The sequence below is a fragment of the Equus asinus genome, chromosome 6 (genome assembly GCF_041296235.1).
Source record: "Equus asinus isolate D_3611 breed Donkey chromosome 6, EquAss-T2T_v2, whole genome shotgun sequence".
Taxonomy (NCBI): Eukaryota; Metazoa; Chordata; class Mammalia; order Perissodactyla; family Equidae; genus Equus; species Equus asinus.
In genome coordinates, this window is record NC_091795.1 from 5,765,935 (window position 1) to 5,782,550 (window position 16,616).

A 16,616-nucleotide genomic window follows, 5' to 3' on the forward strand; every position below is an offset into this window, starting at 1 on the left:
CTGTGTCACAGAGGAGGCTTACAAGGAGTTTTGGCAGGTCAGCGCTGTGAGCCCAATGAAAGGCTGTTTTCATTCCCAAGTTTGTGTGGCTCCCAGGCTGTGATGCAGACCGCCTCATATTTGTCTTGTACCACCACAGGTTGCCTTGGCCCTCTTGCCCTGTGGTTTGGCAGGCACTCTCTCCTCCTTTGCCCTCTCTGCTTTGTATCATATGTGGCTGAGACACTCGCTGAACAAGGAGCGATACCCGGGGCTTTCCTGTTGAGCAAGGCTTGTGTGGGAGGACCAGCGAACAAAACACAGGAGGAAGAGAGGAGAGGGTAGGTTTCACAACCTCCCCCAGGCATCATCTTACCCACTGGACAAGCTCCATCTGGCTGGGTTCCATACTGTCCACTCCCTTCAAGTGAGGGAGTTCGAGGATGGTTGGAGGACCAGATGAGGGCACAGCTGTTGGTCCTGCATTCCAATGTTGTAGAGCGAAAAAGAAGCATCCGATGGCTCAGTGGCATCCATTTCACGCCTAGGAGCCCTGAGAAAAGGAAATCTTTGGGGAAAATCTATATACCTGTTGACTTGGAGGAAGTCAATCCCTACACAGAAGATTCTAGAGGCCCCACTTAAACTGAATCTTGTCTTGGGCTACTCATTTTAATCAACCCTTGAAGAACAGTAGAAAAAAAACAGCTAGAGAATAGTCAAAATATAGATCAGAGTGTAGGAAATTAGACTTTACACAAAGACAATGGGACCCGATATGCTTTAGTGGGGGCAGAGATTGTGAAATGAACACCCAGCTCCAAGTTGATGAAAATCTGTCAGATGGAAGAAGCCAAGCAATTATTTTCCACTCCTGTCTAGCCCAGGGCGAGCAACGCTGATGTGAACCATACCATGAGGAGTTGCAGTTAGTCCTAAAGAGAAAAATCTTACGTTTAAAAATGTTCTGTGCAACAATGCGTGTCAGGAAATGTGTAAGGTATTTAACACTCACACTGAGTCAGGCAGTACAATCCCACAGCAGCCTCCTGCAGCCAACATATTTTTAAAAATGCATAGCTTCTCAATATTCTTTCTTTGCTAAGTTACTTAATACATTACCCAGCTTGGTCCAGACACGTTGTCAGGGCAGGAGGCACAGCCATGGCCATGCAGAGCCTCTGGGGGAATGAGAGAGAGGTGCCCACTGGGACTGAGAGCGAGAAGGTGCCTGTGTGCCAAGAAGAGGTAGCAGACTGCCCCGGGATGGAGTGGCCCCCTAGCTGTGCACAGAGCATGGCGGCCCCACACCCGTTGGGCGCCCAGCTCTAAGCCCAGATGTTCCACACCCACCCGGTGGCTGTGGATCTTCATCTACGGAAGAGCTCAGTGCCCAAGGTGTTAACCAGGGTGGGCGTAGCTGTGGTTCTGCTGTTAGAAAAGGGAGGAAAGATGCACAAAGTGTCCTTCAGGCTTCTGTCAGCCTTGCACTCTCCCAGTCAATACTTGCCTAGAGCCTTCCCTCCTCAGTACCCAGCACAGGGTACTAGAAATACAGATATGAACAAGGCTGCCCCTGTGTACTCCCAGGCCAGGGGGAGAGACAATCACAATCTAGTGAGACAAGATACACTGGAGGTGGAGTTGAGAAGAGCAGAAACTAATAGTCCCAAGAGGCTATACTGAGGCGTATACAAGAGGCGTCAGAAAGCTGCATGGGGGCTGGTCGGGCTGAGCTGGAGCCTGTCACCCACGTGAGGCCACACGCAGACATGCACCCCCTCCTGGGAGCAGATGCATGGTGGGACCCAGTAGCCTTCCTGCTTCCTGGGTGCACGGCTTCTGGAGGTGGCAGAGTATGTGTTTGAGAGAGGCTTTTCCAGAAGGCTTAACTATAAAACTGGCTGTTGTGGCTTCTCTGAGGGGTGTTTTAAGATTGGTTAATTAATGTTTACAAGAAACATAGGGTTCTGAGGATAAAAGGCCCTGAGGAAGGGCAGGCAATTATGATCCTAATGTTACTGGTAATGGTCCAGCTCACAGCGGCTGGAGTCCAAGACTGTCCCCAGCACTCCTGCACCACGCTGCCACTTACCGCTGCCGTCAGCAGACGCCTGGGTGTGCACGGCTAATAAAAAAGAGATTAAGAAACAAACACAGAAAAATCCAATAGCAGAGAGGGATTTTTCATCTCCTGAGTTGTAATAAGGGAAAACGTTGGCACCAGCTCACTTTATTAATTGACTTCTCACAATGTGATAAATGACTCCATGATCACCGCTGAATGTGTGTTTATGGAAAACGGGCACGCGCCAAGAGAAGTGCCAAAGCCTGCAGGTGGAAAGGAGCCTGAGCTGTGAGTGGCAGGGGGAGGAGGCCCAGGGCCAGGAGGCGGCGTGGCTGCAGAGAACTCCGACCAGGGCGCGGAGCTCTACCAGGAGGGCCTTCTGAGTCACGTGGTCGTGGGGCTGGCAAGTGGACATCAAGAAGCTCGAAAGATAAAATGAAACATCGTTGGGGCCTAAAGGACTTCAGACAGTCTTGTGTGAATGACTTGCCCTTTTCTTTAAGTGTGTGCAACCCCAGCGCAAACTTACATAGGTGCCTTCAGTCACGTGCTTCCTGAGGAGGAAGCAAACACATTGCAGGTAGGGCCTGGCGGTATTTCAGGCTGACCTTAAGGCCCTCTGTGGTGACCTCTCTAGACATTGCTGCTGTCTTTTTGTCTGCTGCAGACATGTTCTGCCGGACGGCTCTGTTCAATCTTGGTTAGCAAGCGTTCAGGTAGTCCGGGAGGTCCAGTGTCCCAGGGGCTCATAGACACATCTGTCAGCACTCGCACCAGGCCACAGGCTCTGCGATGGGCACTCACGGAGAGGGTGCTCCTCCTCCAGGGGCCTGGCTCCCTGGTTGGTACACCAGAGAGCTAAACGAGCCTACATGTGGTGGGCATGCAGATAATTCTGGTGGATGATGTGATGAAGATGGTGATAACACACACACCCCAAACAAATACATGAGTGAAGGGAACCAAAAAGGGGAGAAATTAAAAGAAAGGCTCAAACTGGCCCCGATTGCAAAAAGAATATTCCATTTCAAGACAGGCTGCAAACCCCCAAGGAAACTCAGTGGTCAAAATGGGCCGTTGGCTCCGCGGGGCTGCCAGTCCCCACAGGTCTGTCTCCTGCCTGGCTTTGATCGTGGGCATGCTCATGAGCAGTGCTCGCTTGTGGCGACTCCAGCCTCAGCTGTCTGCTTTGTCTCGTGTCGCCCTCCCCACAGCTACTACATGCTGGAGAACAGACCCAGGAACATCTACGGCATGGTCTGCTACTCCTGCCTCCTGGCGCCGCCCAACACCAAGGAGTGTGAGTACTCTCCATCCTTCCATCAGAATCATACTGGTATCTTTCATTACACAGTGTTATAGAAAGAAGCCAAACCTGGCACCCAGACAAATTAACTACAGTGAACACGTAACCGAAAATGCTCCCACGGCCTGACCAGTCAGGCAGCAGGTCCAAGAAGAGAGTTTTGCTATGGCTGAACCATGAGTCAGAGACTCAGGTCAGTCACCAGCTACCTTGAACGAGTCACGTCACCTCTGTGAGCCTTGGTTTTCTCATCTGTAATGTGTGGGTACTAAAATCCATCTCATGTGATTACTGGAGAAACCAAGGAGACCGCAGATGCCAAGGCATTTTTGTGAAGCACTGCAAAGTGCCAGACAATGTAAGTTCTCAGATATATATTTTTTAAACCACAGTTAATGAAATGGATTCCACAAAGCACATGTAAACAATGAGTCTCAGGAGTGTGGAATCCCACCTTAGGCTGTTTCTTTCCTCTTCTCATTTTGGTTTGACTTTCACAGCATCTGTTGATAAGGGCCAGGAACTGGGGCTCTGAAAATGTCATGTTGGTCTCTTGGCTCTGTGGTCTGGAGAGACACTAGTGAAGGTGGGATGGGTGGGCGGTGGGGAGGAGACTGGGAGTCTGGTCCCTGGGCGGCAGGAGTACTTGCCTTGCCCTCCCTCCAGCTCTGCTCCCACTCTGGGGCATCAGAGGGCACAGGGGCAGCGTGGGACCCTGCCTCTCCTGGCTCTCCATGAGGCCCTGTGTACCCCATCTTCTCACAAGAATCCGGTTGAGGACATAGCATAGGGGCCTGCATCATAAGAGCACTAGGAGGAAGAGAAGGAGAGTCAGAAGAGGGGGCACACCTCCCCTCACCCAAAGGTTCAGCTGGACGGCGTGCTCTGGGCAGTGGGGCATGGCTGCCTGTGGGAGGGCCCTCCTCTCCCTTCCAAATGGCTTCAGGAGAGGAGCCTGGCAACATTGGATTTGCATGTCTTTAAAGCTGAGGGTTCCTACCCAGCCAGGTGCTAATTAATTCAGAAATCAGAGGAGGCCCAAGGGCCAGGCTGCCAGCAGGACCTGAGGTGAAGTCCGCTGCCATCACTGACGTCTTCTGCTGGGAATCCTCAGGATTCAATACTGGATAGTTCTGGGACAGAGTTCCCACCTGGGAAGCTGTCAGACACTCACTGCCTATTTAGAAAAGACTCTTTGCCTGTGGAGCCTGGAAAAAAAGCAGCCCTTCCCAGGGTGCCCTTTCGTTTGAAAGCTCTCACACACAAGGGCTCTGCCAGCCATCTGGCCAGCGGAAGAGCTCCAAGTCCAGGAGGAGCGCCTCTGTCCTCTCTGTCCAACAGTGAGGTCTATCGCATGGGGAGAAAGCACAGCCCCTGAGTCCAGAGACTGTGAAACAAGCGCCCCGCCTCCCAACCCCTAGCCCTTCACTGCCTAACCGAAGACCAGCTCCAGTTTGTAGAGTCCAGCCCTGAAGGAGGCCAGCAAAGAACCGGCACCGAGCTTCAGGAGTGACCTAGAGAATGGAGCCCTGTCTAGGTCAGAGTCGGAAGTGTGGACACACAGTTATTCTCTCCACCTCTGGGGTCTGCTCTTCCCTCTGCAGGGTCCTCCATCCAGAGATCTTTTTACCCAGGCCTCCTGTTCTGGAGTCTGCAGATAGAACTAGAAAGGCTGGTTATGACCACAGCCTCCATAAAGACAGACAAACTCACAGGGCTGCATTCAGCAGCCCCACCCCGGGAAAGCCAGGAAGGCTGGGAAGCCTTATTGTCAGGACTCCGAAGTCACCGGCTGGCTGCCCAGGTCCCACCAGGCCCTGCCCTCCCCGAGCCCACGGTCGGAGGCGGTCGAGAGCTCCTTTGGCTCCAAGCTGAGACTCTCCTTTCGGTTTTGATAAGATTTACCTGGGCCCTGCAAAAGCGAAGCTCACACCGTCCATACCGCGTCACTGAGTAGTGGATTATACAAACCCCCAGAGAGCTTGGCACGTCCCGGGAAAGCGTGTGATACAGAGGCGCACATCCCCGTTAGGGATGGAACAGGACTGGGGCAGGGGAGAGGGAGACCGGCCACCGAGAGCAAGACGTCTATGCAGGAGAGAGCCCTGGGCGCCCGCCTGCCGTAGTCGGGGGGACACAGCCCAACGAGCGCCCAGCAGCTCCTCAGCAAAGGAGGCCCCGCAGCTCTCTGCACCCCCGCGGGCTCCCCTCCCCTCTCCTTCCCTCCCCTCCACTCGCATGCGCTCTCCTCTCTCCTTCTCCCCTCCCCCCCAGGCGCCCCCCCCCCCCCCCCCCCCCCCCGCGCTCTCCTCCTTAGAGCGCTGGCGGCCTCTCCGCGTGGCGCTATGGTTAGAGTGCCCCAGCGGGGCCTCCTACATCACGCAGGGTTGGGCCCCACCGCTGGGTCAGCAGGACCCGGTGGGGCCAAGAATGCGCATTTCTAACAAGTTCCCCTGGGAGGCCAGGACCACACTTTGGGAGCCGCGGGTGTACCGTATGAGACGTGAGCAGTCCCTGCTCTGGACCATCGCTGCCTGGGTTTAAAATCCTGTTTAACGTGGACGCGTTATCAAGCCTCAGTTTCCTCACCTGCCAGACGTGAGGCAGTTGTGTGGCCGGAGTGAGCTGAGGCCCAGGGTGAGCCGCCGCAGTGCTGTTAGTGCCACCTGGCCCATCCACGTAACCCTCAGGAGACACGGCAAAGCACCGCACAGTTACTTTTCAAATGGAATAAGAATCATTCTAGTTTCCAGCCCCTCCAAGGAACGTGAGGGAAAGCAGAGGACGGCGTTGGGTTCCTATTGGTCCTGCCTTTGGGCCTTGTCACCGCTGATGAAAGCAGAGGCATGTGGAACTCGGGGCGGGCCTGGGACTCGGCCGTAGCACCCGTGAGTTCGTGAAAGCAGGAACCCTCCCCCGGTTTGCTTTCTCTCCTGAGAACATCACATCCTCTCAACCAACGGGGTTGACATATCCGTGCACAAAAGGCTGTGAAGGCTGAAAGCACGAAGCAAGAGTAAATGACGACTCCTCCCTAACCAGAGAGGACCCGGTGCTCGGCCGCCCGGCGCTCAGGCGCCCTCCTCGCCCGCCTGTGGCTTGCGGGCCGGAAAGCGGCAGGTTGCAGGACGCGAGCAGCCTTCCCCGCCCTTGGCCACCTCCAATGCCATCGCTGTTTGTGCCCTGACAAGTCGATGGCAGTTATTTTTCCGTTAAAGAGCAAGACCCACTGGCTGCAACCGGAGTCTCCGGTGTTCTTCCCTCCCGCGTCCTGAGAGCGGCGCTCAGGGCCGCCGCCCGCAGGCACCTGCGCGGTAAGGGCCCGGGCGCGTGGGGCGACACAGGGAGACGGCGTGTGCCGGCAGATTTGGGTCTCATTACGAGTTCCACTCTGGAAAGTTGCTTCGTCCCTCAGTTTCCTCAACCGTACCATGGGGCGCCTGTCTCTGAGGCTGCGCGAGGACGCGCCGAGGGTGTCCGCGGGCGCCCCGGCCCTCCGCGCTGGGGAAGCCGCAGCCCCAGGTGAGCCCGCTCCGCCTCCGGCTGCCCCTGCGCTTCCTCGGCTCGGCTGGGACCCCGGCCCGCCAGAACCGCTCCCACACAGTGCTGGAGGGTGGATGAGACGGGCTGGGCATGGCCCCTGGCAACTGTTCCATCGGCAGGTTTTCATTGTTACTCGTCAGTGACTACGACCCCTGCGTCAAGTCCGAGATGGACTTGCCCTTTGGAGAAGTCCACTCTGTGAGTAGGAGTGCTGCGGCATACTTCCGTCCAGATGCCACATGTGGTGTCACTCAAATGTGAAGGCTTGCCCTCCCCAAATGCCAGTTTCCAGCTGTTTCTAACAGTGTTTCTCAAATGTGAAAGCGCACACACATCACCAGGAGCGCTATTAAGAGACAGATCCTGATGCAGCAGGCCTGGGGTAGGGCGGGAGATGCGTTTCTTAGCAAGCTCCCGGGACCCCACTTGGAGCATCCAGGTTCTAACGGCTCCGCCAATTGTTCCAGCCTCTACCACCAGGGGGCGCTCAGCAAAAGCAACAGCCTCGGGGCACCTGATCGACAGCTGCAAGGATCAACAAATAAATCATTGCTAAAAATTCAAACAGCGTGCCCTCTGTAGAAGAGAATCCCAGTCTCTGATACGTACCGACATACTGATAAATTGTGAACTGACAAACTGCAAAGGCCCAGTAAAGCGGGTCATCGCCTTAAATAGCGGTAGAACTACCTTTAGCTCTATGGCGCGGTTCTCCAGGTCCTCCTGGGGGAGGTGCCCGCACACCCGGCAGAGCGCCCGCCTCCCGGTGCTGCTCTCCCGAGGCATCGCGGCCTCAGTGCAGCCCGGAGCAGGCAGACCCAGACCCCACTTGCTTTCCTTTTAATATAGAGCTTGTGTGGAAATTTCTGGGGCTACAGCTTTCACCGTCTTTCCTTTACCCCTCTTATAAAATACTTCATCTTTGCTTATTCAAAGCGGGGCTCCAGTGCGTTAGGGAAGGTAAGATGGATCAATCGTTGACCACCTAACAGAAGCAACAATGAGAAACACTTTCGTCAGCTATTCATTCCAAGGAGGCCAAATGAACCAGAACTACACGGCATGTGTTGGAACAGAGGGAAACCTCCCAGACGCCAAATATTTTTGCGAGTGCTGAGTTAATCCCCGTTAGACTAGAGCAGAACCTGGAACAGGAGAAGGTGCTGTGCAGGGTCCTGGTGGCAACGGCATGCTGTCCTGAGGGCACCTGCCCGCAGAGATGGGCTTCTACTCCATGCAGCCTTCCTGCCCACCTTCCCTCTCACCCTCAGATGTGCCCACGACAGAATGCTTTTCTGATCAGCTCCGGGCTCAGTGAGCAGCCAGAGAACGTCCTGCCCGGCACCTCCAGCCCAGGGCTGTCCAGTTGACATTTGCTGGAGATTGCTTGAGACGAAAACGTCTAGCAAGTCAGGGTGGAGGAACAGCCCAGCTTGCCACCTGACCGAGGGCAGGCGGCACCCACTTGGCGTAGTAGATGTGTGTTACTGACTTTGTCTCCCTGCGAGCATTGTTCCATGAGGTCATTGTGTAACCAGCCCCGCCAGTGGGTGCAAAGGCATTTCATATGTCCATGTCCTGTTAGGCTGCTCTCATTGTCCCCCTCCAGGCCACAGGCCTGGGCGTATTTGTATCCCGAGCCCCAAGCCCTGTCACCCTGCCTCAGCCACAAGCCCCGGCAGAGCAGGACAAGAAGAGACAGAGATGACAAACGTCCACAAACTGAGCCTATGAATATTGTTCTCCTGGCAACGTAGCTTAAGCTCCCTTGAGCCCCTCACCAAACAGATCAGCCTCGTTTTCAGTGTCTGGTTTGCTTTTAAAAAAGAGATCAGGTTCTGCTTGAGCTATGCCCCATGTCCTTTTTTCTCCCATCACTGGATGAAGTGTGATAGGCTGCCCCCAGCGCAGGGCAAGTGGGTCTCGAGACCCGCAGCCAGCTCATGGCAGAGGCTCTCAAACGGCCGCCCAGGCCGGAGCAGTAAGAGGCTGCCGCCCACTCTGAGCAGCTGTGGTGAGACTGGCTCCTTCTCCTGAGGGGCTTGCACCTTGCCACCAGCACGTTCCCCCATGGGCCACCGGTTCTGAGGCCAGGTGAGACAGCTCCATTAAAAAGCAGAGATTGATCATAAGTTTGGGGAGGGAGGCAGGCTAAGGCTTCTGTTTATCCTCCAGAAAGGCAAAGAAACCTGTCTCTGGGCTCTGGACACCAGCAGGGAACCACAGGTGTGGGGAGTCGTCATTCCTCCCCAGCCACCCACCACGGCCCACGTCCTGCGTTCTTGCTCCCTGTCCCATCACCGGCCGCCATTCCAGAAAGAAGAAGTGAGGCCCAGGGACACGAGCTTGGCGGGCTGGGGTACAGGACGTGCCCGCCTCTGTTCTGAGCAGGTCACCTCCAGGGTCTCCGTTGATTGAAGGCACCACGGGCTGGCCTGTTGCCGGTGCGCATCCACCCCTCAGCACCCCTCTCTTTTGGTGGAAGAGCTGAGAAGCATCCCAGTGACCAGCAGTTGAGAAGAAAGAAGGAAGGAGGCGGGAATCACAGAACTCATGGTGCCCCACAGAGGGAAGGGACTGCCCGTCCATCATGTGCTGGCCTGGGTCGGACCCATTCCCACATTTGAGGCAACACTGAAGGTGACAGAGAGCAGGCTGAGGGGCAAAGGCCAAGAGCTCAGAGAAGTAGTCCCTGGGCTCCAGAAGCACAGATCTCCAGAGAGGAGACATGCTGTCTTTAAGAGCTCTGACTAAGCAAGTGCTATGTTTTCAGCAACATGGAAACTGCTCCAAGTTTGGGCTGGAGGGGCAACAGGATGGTGCCAGTGGCCTCCTTGGGCTCCCAGGTCAGCCTGTGCCCTGGGGGTATTGAGGAGGGCATAAGGAGGTGGGCTGTCGCCTCCAGAGCCTGCGTCTTTGCCCGTCAGCCAGCAGATGACATTGCTCACGCACTAGCATGTCTATGCCGAGCCGTGGGCTGGCCCTGAGCTGTGCGGCACCTCGCAGAAGTACAGTCACCCGAGCAGCAAGGCCTCAGCCTGTGCGTTCCCACCACAGCCCCGCCATGGTTCACCTGTAGGGTATGCTATTGTGTCACACAGTGGAAGGATCACCAGTTTGTGACCCTGCTCCCCTGTGACCTTCTCTACTTGCTGGACACAGACAGAGGATAGCTCAGCAGGACTTTCGTGGTCACCGCAAGCAATTTAGACATACCGCTCACAGAGCAGGCGTCTGCGTTTCTCCCGAGAACCTTCTCTTAAAGAAAACATCCCGGTTTCTCACGGAAGCCTCGCTGGGGGCTGACCAGGGTCCAGTGAGGATGCATCCCTCCTTGCTGGGCTGGCTGGGGGGCCAACAGTGCTGATTCCAGGGAGGCACTTACCTGTCCTTGCTCAGAAGCCAGTTGCCCACAGGGCACAGCCACTTCGTGAAGATTCCAGAACTGGTAGAGACCAAGCAAGACAAAGAACCTTATTTGAAACATGACCTTTTGTGTGTGTGTGTGTGTGTGTGTGTGTGTGTGTGTGTGTGAGGCAGATTGTCCCTGAGCTAACATCTGTGCCAGTCTTCCTCTATTTTATGTGGGACGCAGCCACAGCGTGGATTGACGAGTGGTGCTAGGTCGGCGCCCAGGGTCCAAACCTGCAAACCCCATGCCACTGAAACAGAGCATGCGCACCTAACCAGTAGGCCATCGGGCAGGCCCACGTGATCATTTTTATTAATTGCAAAACTAAAGTCTGGCCTAAAGGAAGGTTAACCATCAGGATGTCATCTTTTCTGTGGCAGAACATTTCTGTTTGTTTGTTTAAACTGAACAATTCCTTAGTGAATCAGCCTTCATGTCACCCCTGCTAAGTGACACTTTTTACATAGAAGGGGAGTTTTATGGATCACAGTTTTGAGGGAAGGCAAAGCTCATCTCCGCTCTTAAAACAATTTGGTCATTTAATATTTAAAAAATGTATCATAGGAAAAATCCTAGAGGAAAATACACCAAAATGTCAACTTCAGACTGTGAAGCTGTGGGTGATTTTTTTACTTCTTTCTTTTCCAATTTTTTCCAGATTTTTAATAATGAGCATAAATTACTTTTATAACTAGAAAAAGTTTTAAAAACACATCCCTGGGCCAGCCCTGGCTGCCTAGTGGTTGAGTTCAGCACGCTCCACTTCGGTGGCCTGGGTTTGGTTCCCGGGCACAGGCCTGCACCACCCATTTATCAGTGGCCATGCTGTGATGGTGGCTCACATACAAAAAGAGGAAGACTGGCAACAGTTGTTAGCTCAGGGTGAGTCTTCCTTAGCACAAAAATAAAATAAAAAAATAAAAATACATCCCTGGTCTATGTAATTGAGAAACTACTCAAGTATTATTTTCCCCCAATGATATTTTTGTATACACCCTTTTCTCCTCTCTCTGGACTGCATATATGTCATCTCATTTATAGGAAAATTGAGTTGGTGAGGTTTGCAAACTCTCCGGCACCTAGTCTTTAGTTTTAGCAGAATTGTCTATCAGATGTGTCTTCTTATTTAAAGAACAACCACCCTTGAGAATGCTTTTTAGGGATTATTAAATACTCTAAGAAATTAAAATGTTTCCCCTTCCCACATCCCCAGCTCATTCATAATCCAGACCTCCAGGTCGCTTAGCTCTGTTGCTGCATCGTATGCTTCAGTCTTGGAAGGTGGGGCTGGAGAAGGTCATTTTGAGGAAAGCACGGTGACTTTGTTCTCTCTGCAGGCACGGGAGCCACCTCGGGAGTTTCTGCCAACTCCCCCAGCACCTCTGGCAGCACCCTCCCTCCTTTCCAGCGCGCCCATAAAGGTACGGAGCATACAGTGGTGTGATGTTCTGGAGGCCGCCAGCTAGGAGGAAGGGGGCTGGGACAAAAGTGAAGAGGGAGAGAGGTGATCATCAGCAACGGCTGCAGAGCCTCCTGCCTCATCTCACTCCCCGCCTGTGATTTAGTCATGCGCGGCGCCCCAGTGGGTGGGAGATAGTAGTTGTCTCTGCAAGGAGAGGCACTGCTCACCCCGTGGGTGTCCAGGGCCCATTAGCATGCGGTGGCAGTGTTCTCATGATTCACATTCCCCGTGCTCAGGGCGCCAGTGGTGAGGGTGGGAGGGGAGACCAGCTTCCTGGGCTTTGGTCAGGCCTGACATCCACAGCAATTCTGTTGCTGGCTTTCAAATAAACCTGCTGATCTCGACACTTGAATATTCATTTCTAATAACTACATTTCACTCCCTAACCCCTTCGGGATGGAAAGGGTTGAGGGCCTCAAGGTCCACGGGTTCTCAGAGCAAGACCTCACTTCGGCTCGCCCTCCCTCTCGCACTGTTTAGTGCGGGCCGTGATCTGAGCATGTTTAAGGCCTGGATCTCGGGGAGGCTCTGGTACCCTCACGAGCCCTTGTGTGCTCAGTAGCCCCGCCTCGGCATCGCCCCACACCTGCCCCTCCTGCAGCTGCACACAGCGCGTCAGGACGGAAGACTCTGCTAGAGCGCATGGGTCTCACTTGCCCCAGGCCCGGGGAAGCAGCACACGACACAGAGAACGTTAAACCATTTGTATTACCCATGCCCAGCATCCACAGGCTGAAACTCCCCAAATGACAGCCTGAGGCCAGTTTTCCTGCAGACACACCTCACCCGGGAGGGCGGACAGCTGTGCAAACCGGTGGCCCTTTGGCGCTACCACCTTGGCGCCTCCTTTCCAAACCAGGCTGCAGCCTCCCTCAGACAGTCCAGGTGCCTTAGATGCTGTCCCCGTCCCATTTGGGTGCTGGGTAACCTGGATCCCGCCTCACAAGAACCAGGATCCTGATTGCTTATGTCCGAGAATTAGAACAAGTGTCAGGGTGTTTTACATTCAACAGCAGGCAGCATCAGAGAGCTGAGCAAAATGCTGGGAAGAGGCTGTGTGGTGTGGGCAGTGGAGGAGAGGCGCGCCAGCCTCCGCGCCGCCTGTGCCCAGGACTGGGATTAGTACGCTGAGGTTGAAAATGCAGGAGACATAAAATACAGCCAAACCGGGAATAAAATCTTGAGCCCTCGGAGGTGACATTTACTTGGAAACGACTTGGATGGAAGTGTCTTCAGGACACTTTTTTTCCTGGGCCTTTCTTCTTCTCCACATCCCACCTCCCCCGGGTCCCAAAGTGGCAGAACCAAAAACAAGCTCCCCAGGCACAGCCAGCACCCTGAACCTGGCGTTCTGGAGAGGTCTGGGTCCGCCTCGGTCACTGCCTTCTCTCCCCGACTCCAGCAGAGCTCTCGAGCCAAGGACACCTGGCCACGGCCCTGATCATTGCCATGTCCACCATCTTCATCATGGCCATTGCCATTGTTCTCATCATCATGTTCTACATCATGAAGACAAAGCCTTCTGCCCCAGGTGACCACTCCCCAGTGCCCCACCCCCTCCCCCTCCCCCTGGACAGCTCCGTCAACTTACCCAGTCGGTGGGCCTGGCTACTCACACCCTTCTCTTTCTCCAACCAGCCTGCTGCACCAGCCAGCCCGTGAAGACTGTGGAAGCCCAAGTGAGCAAGGAAGAGGAGAAGACAGAGGCCCCAGGTCTGCAGACGGAGCCCCCATGAGCACGGCTGTCCACGTGCAGGGTGGATGTCACCTGCCCCTCTCACCACTGCCCCAGCAGCCTGCTCCTCACTGCTTAGGTTCTTGTGCCGCTTAGAACAGAGGCCGCAGGAAGGTGTTGGCGCACCCGCATTGCGCTAATCCTAGGGCAGTGTGGTTTAGCCACCGGGCGGGTCTGCTAGGGAGGAAGCGAGCAGGGGGAGGACAAGCTCAGAGCTGGAGCCCGCTCTAACTCCTCCCTCCCCAATCTTCCCATTTACCTGCAGACAGTGTGGTGATTTTCTCTGAGAAGGACGAATTCGAGAAGCTGACGGCAGCACCAGCAAAGACGGCCAAGAGGTAAGTCAAGCTGAGGCAGCCACTTGGCCGTAGCGTGGGTGGCCCCCAGCCCCAGGCTGAAGTCTGGGGTCCTCATGGGGTCCTGAGCAGGAGGGGAGCTGGGCATGCCAGGCCAGGAGTGCAGCGAGACACCTGGCCACTGCCTGGAGGCCGTGCTGGGGACGGCTGCAGAGGGAGCACCGGGCCTCGGCCGGCCGGCGGTGTAAGGGGCAGTGGTCAGTGGGACAGGTGTGCTTCCTTCTCACTAGCTCTTGGGTGGGGAGAGAGGCAGGCCCGCCAGCTCCCACGGAGGCCCTGAGACTAGAGGGCTTTGCCCATCGATTTGGTTTTCTTTGTGACCTCCTGCCTCTAGCATTGTGTTTGAGTGTGGCTTCCTAAGTGTATCCCACTTACCAGCAAATACGATTCTTTACAAGGGGAAAACGTCTTCAGCCAAACAGCAGAAAGCAAGCAGGATGCCTATGAAAAAAGATGCTGTTTTTCATGTATTTGAAATGGTTTGGAGAGTTTAAGCTGTAACCCACAGTGCCTAGGTCTACGGACCCTGGCAGTGAGCCCACCTGCCTTCTTGTGAGATTTCCCAAAGCCCCTCGCATGGCCTGCTGAGGCCCCCACCCCTGACGCACACGTTCCAGCCAGGTCACCCCTAGTCAAGAGGGGGCTCTCCAGGCAAGGCTCCGTTCGGCATTGTTCTCATTATCCCAGAGAGCCTGCAGGGTTGGGGCCGGCCACGTAAGCTTGTTTGCTGACTGAAGACACACAGGTGAACTTGGTGCTCATCTGCACTAAATACAGGGAGCTGTAACATGTTCAGGAAACCTCTGCTGAGCCAGGTGAGGGTGGAGAGGTGAGCAGTTGCCGGCCCCACCGCTGGCGGCTCCGCACCCTGACGAGCTTGCAGGGCACCCTGTGAATCCCCTCGCAGCACCTGTCGGCTGCCCTGCACCCCGGTCCCTCATTCAGAAGGGAGCAGAGAGCGGAGCTGTCTTTCTCATCTTGTGTCCGTGCCCACGAGCTGCTAAGTAAGAACTTGAGGAACAAGTCACAGCATCCCGATGGTCTCTGCCGCTGGGAGGACACGTCGGGGCTGCCCCTTCCCAGGCACCCTTGAGGACCGCCCTCTTGTTTCCACAGCGAGAACGACGCCTCATCGGAGAATGAGCAGCTGCTGAGCCGCAGCCTGGACAGCGACGAGGAGCCCGCCTCCGACAAGCAGGGCCCCCCTGAGCTGTGCCTTTTGTCGCTGGTCCACTTGGCCAGAGAGAAGTCGGCCACCACCAAGTCGGCTGGGGTGAGGCTCTGGCGTGCCCTCCACGCGTTCACGGTGCGGGGGACAGGTCGCAGCCACGCCGCCCAGCCGGCCTGTCTTACCCACCTGGCTCCGTCGCGAGCGAGGGGCTTCTCCCACAAGCTCAGGCCAGGAAACCGAGAGGAGGTGACAGGTTTAAAACAAGATATTGAAAAACAGCAAACAGTTCTTTTATTATATGGCTTTATAGAAGAAAATGAAAAATAAGCAAAGAGAAGAAGTTAAAATTACTTGGAATATCATAGGACAGGAAAAACCTTTGTAAACATACTGATGTATAGCCAAGCAGACAAATACATACATGTATGTTTTATATATAAATAAACATAACATATATTTTATATATAAATAAACAATATATTTCAAAACAACTATATAGATAGATAGATACAGATAGCATGCATTTTTTGCGTAAAAATGGTCCACATGGTTTGTGACCTAAGCAGGCCATGGTGGGGGCGTGGGTGGAGATTGGCACAGCCCTGCCCCAGGCAGCCTGAGAATCTATCTTGTGGTTCACCGGCAGCCTGGTCCAACCCTCAGGTCAGCTATGTTTCTAGGCAACACTGCTCAAAGTAAACGCGTCCCTGATTGGGAGGACAGATCTGCTGTGGGTCCTGACGGGGACACCATGCTCTGGGCTGCCCAGTTCAGCGACCTCTGTAGTGGGGCCTGTCACTTGCAGGGGCCCTGGAGGCCTGTGAGTTGTTACGAGAGATACTGGTTCTGGCGGGGCGTGGGACCTTTCATCTGGGGCTACTTCAGCCCCCGCCCATCGTGGGCCTCCTCTCCTTGCACCGAGCCGCGTGCTCTGGGGAGAAGAGAGCACCCGCCCAGCTCTGTGGACCGCTGCGTCAACAGCTGCAATACCCCAGGCTGCCCGCTGGCAAGCTGCGTCCCCTGCATTCATCCTTCCAGATAGGCTGGTGCCAGGAGTGGCCACTGGCTGTCTTGTGAGTCTGAAAGGCCAGCGGAGCCTGAGAAGCAGCCCCAGTGGGCTCTGAGAGCATTTGAGGTGGATACCCAAGGAGAAGGCTTTGTCCCTGCGACTCGGGTGGGATGCTCCTGTGAGGACTCAGTGCAACATCCTGATTGGAAATCACGGAGAAGTTCCCTCTGCCCACACTGAGATGGAGGATTTGGTTCTTTTTCCGAAAATTAACATTCTCTTAACTTTTTTCGTAGATTCAAAGTCGAAGAAAAAAGATATTGGATGTGTATGCCAATGTGTGTGGAGTGGTGGAAGGTAAGCACGCAAGGACCACTGGGCAGACACTCCCCCTGGACTTTCCCCAAGGACCTTCTCAATGGTCAGCAGGGGGAAGGAGGCCCTGACGGAGCCTGAGGCTCCTGTGAGGGACCCAGAAAGCCTCTAAATTACCTTCTCATTGACTCAGGAGGTAAAAACCCTCATCCCCGAGTTCCAGGACTTTCCCTGGCTTCCTCAGGCGTCTGGGTTCGGTC

The 16,616-nt window shown here is 54.9% G+C and overlaps 1 protein-coding gene across 4 annotated transcripts in view; it reads left to right on the forward strand.

The window, feature by feature from the left end:
- Positions 1–16,616, forward strand: part of EDAR (ectodysplasin A receptor) — a 97,425-nt gene that overhangs the window by 63,460 nt on the left and 17,349 nt on the right. For 2 of the 4 annotated variants that reach the window (XM_070511488.1, XM_014852173.3), the window contains 7 exons: positions 3,262–3,347; positions 11,646–11,729; positions 13,173–13,301; positions 13,409–13,483; positions 13,771–13,843; positions 14,978–15,134; positions 16,338–16,398. In XM_070511488.1, the coding sequence (XP_070367589.1) occupies positions 3,262–3,347; positions 11,646–11,729; positions 13,173–13,301; positions 13,409–13,483; positions 13,771–13,843; positions 14,978–15,134; positions 16,338–16,398 (665 nt within the window). The remainder of the gene's footprint in view (positions 1–3,261; positions 3,348–11,645; positions 11,730–13,172; positions 13,302–13,408; positions 13,484–13,770; positions 13,844–14,977; positions 15,135–16,337; positions 16,399–16,616) is intronic. The other 2 variants (XM_070511489.1, XM_014852174.3) reach the window with 1 other exon arrangement.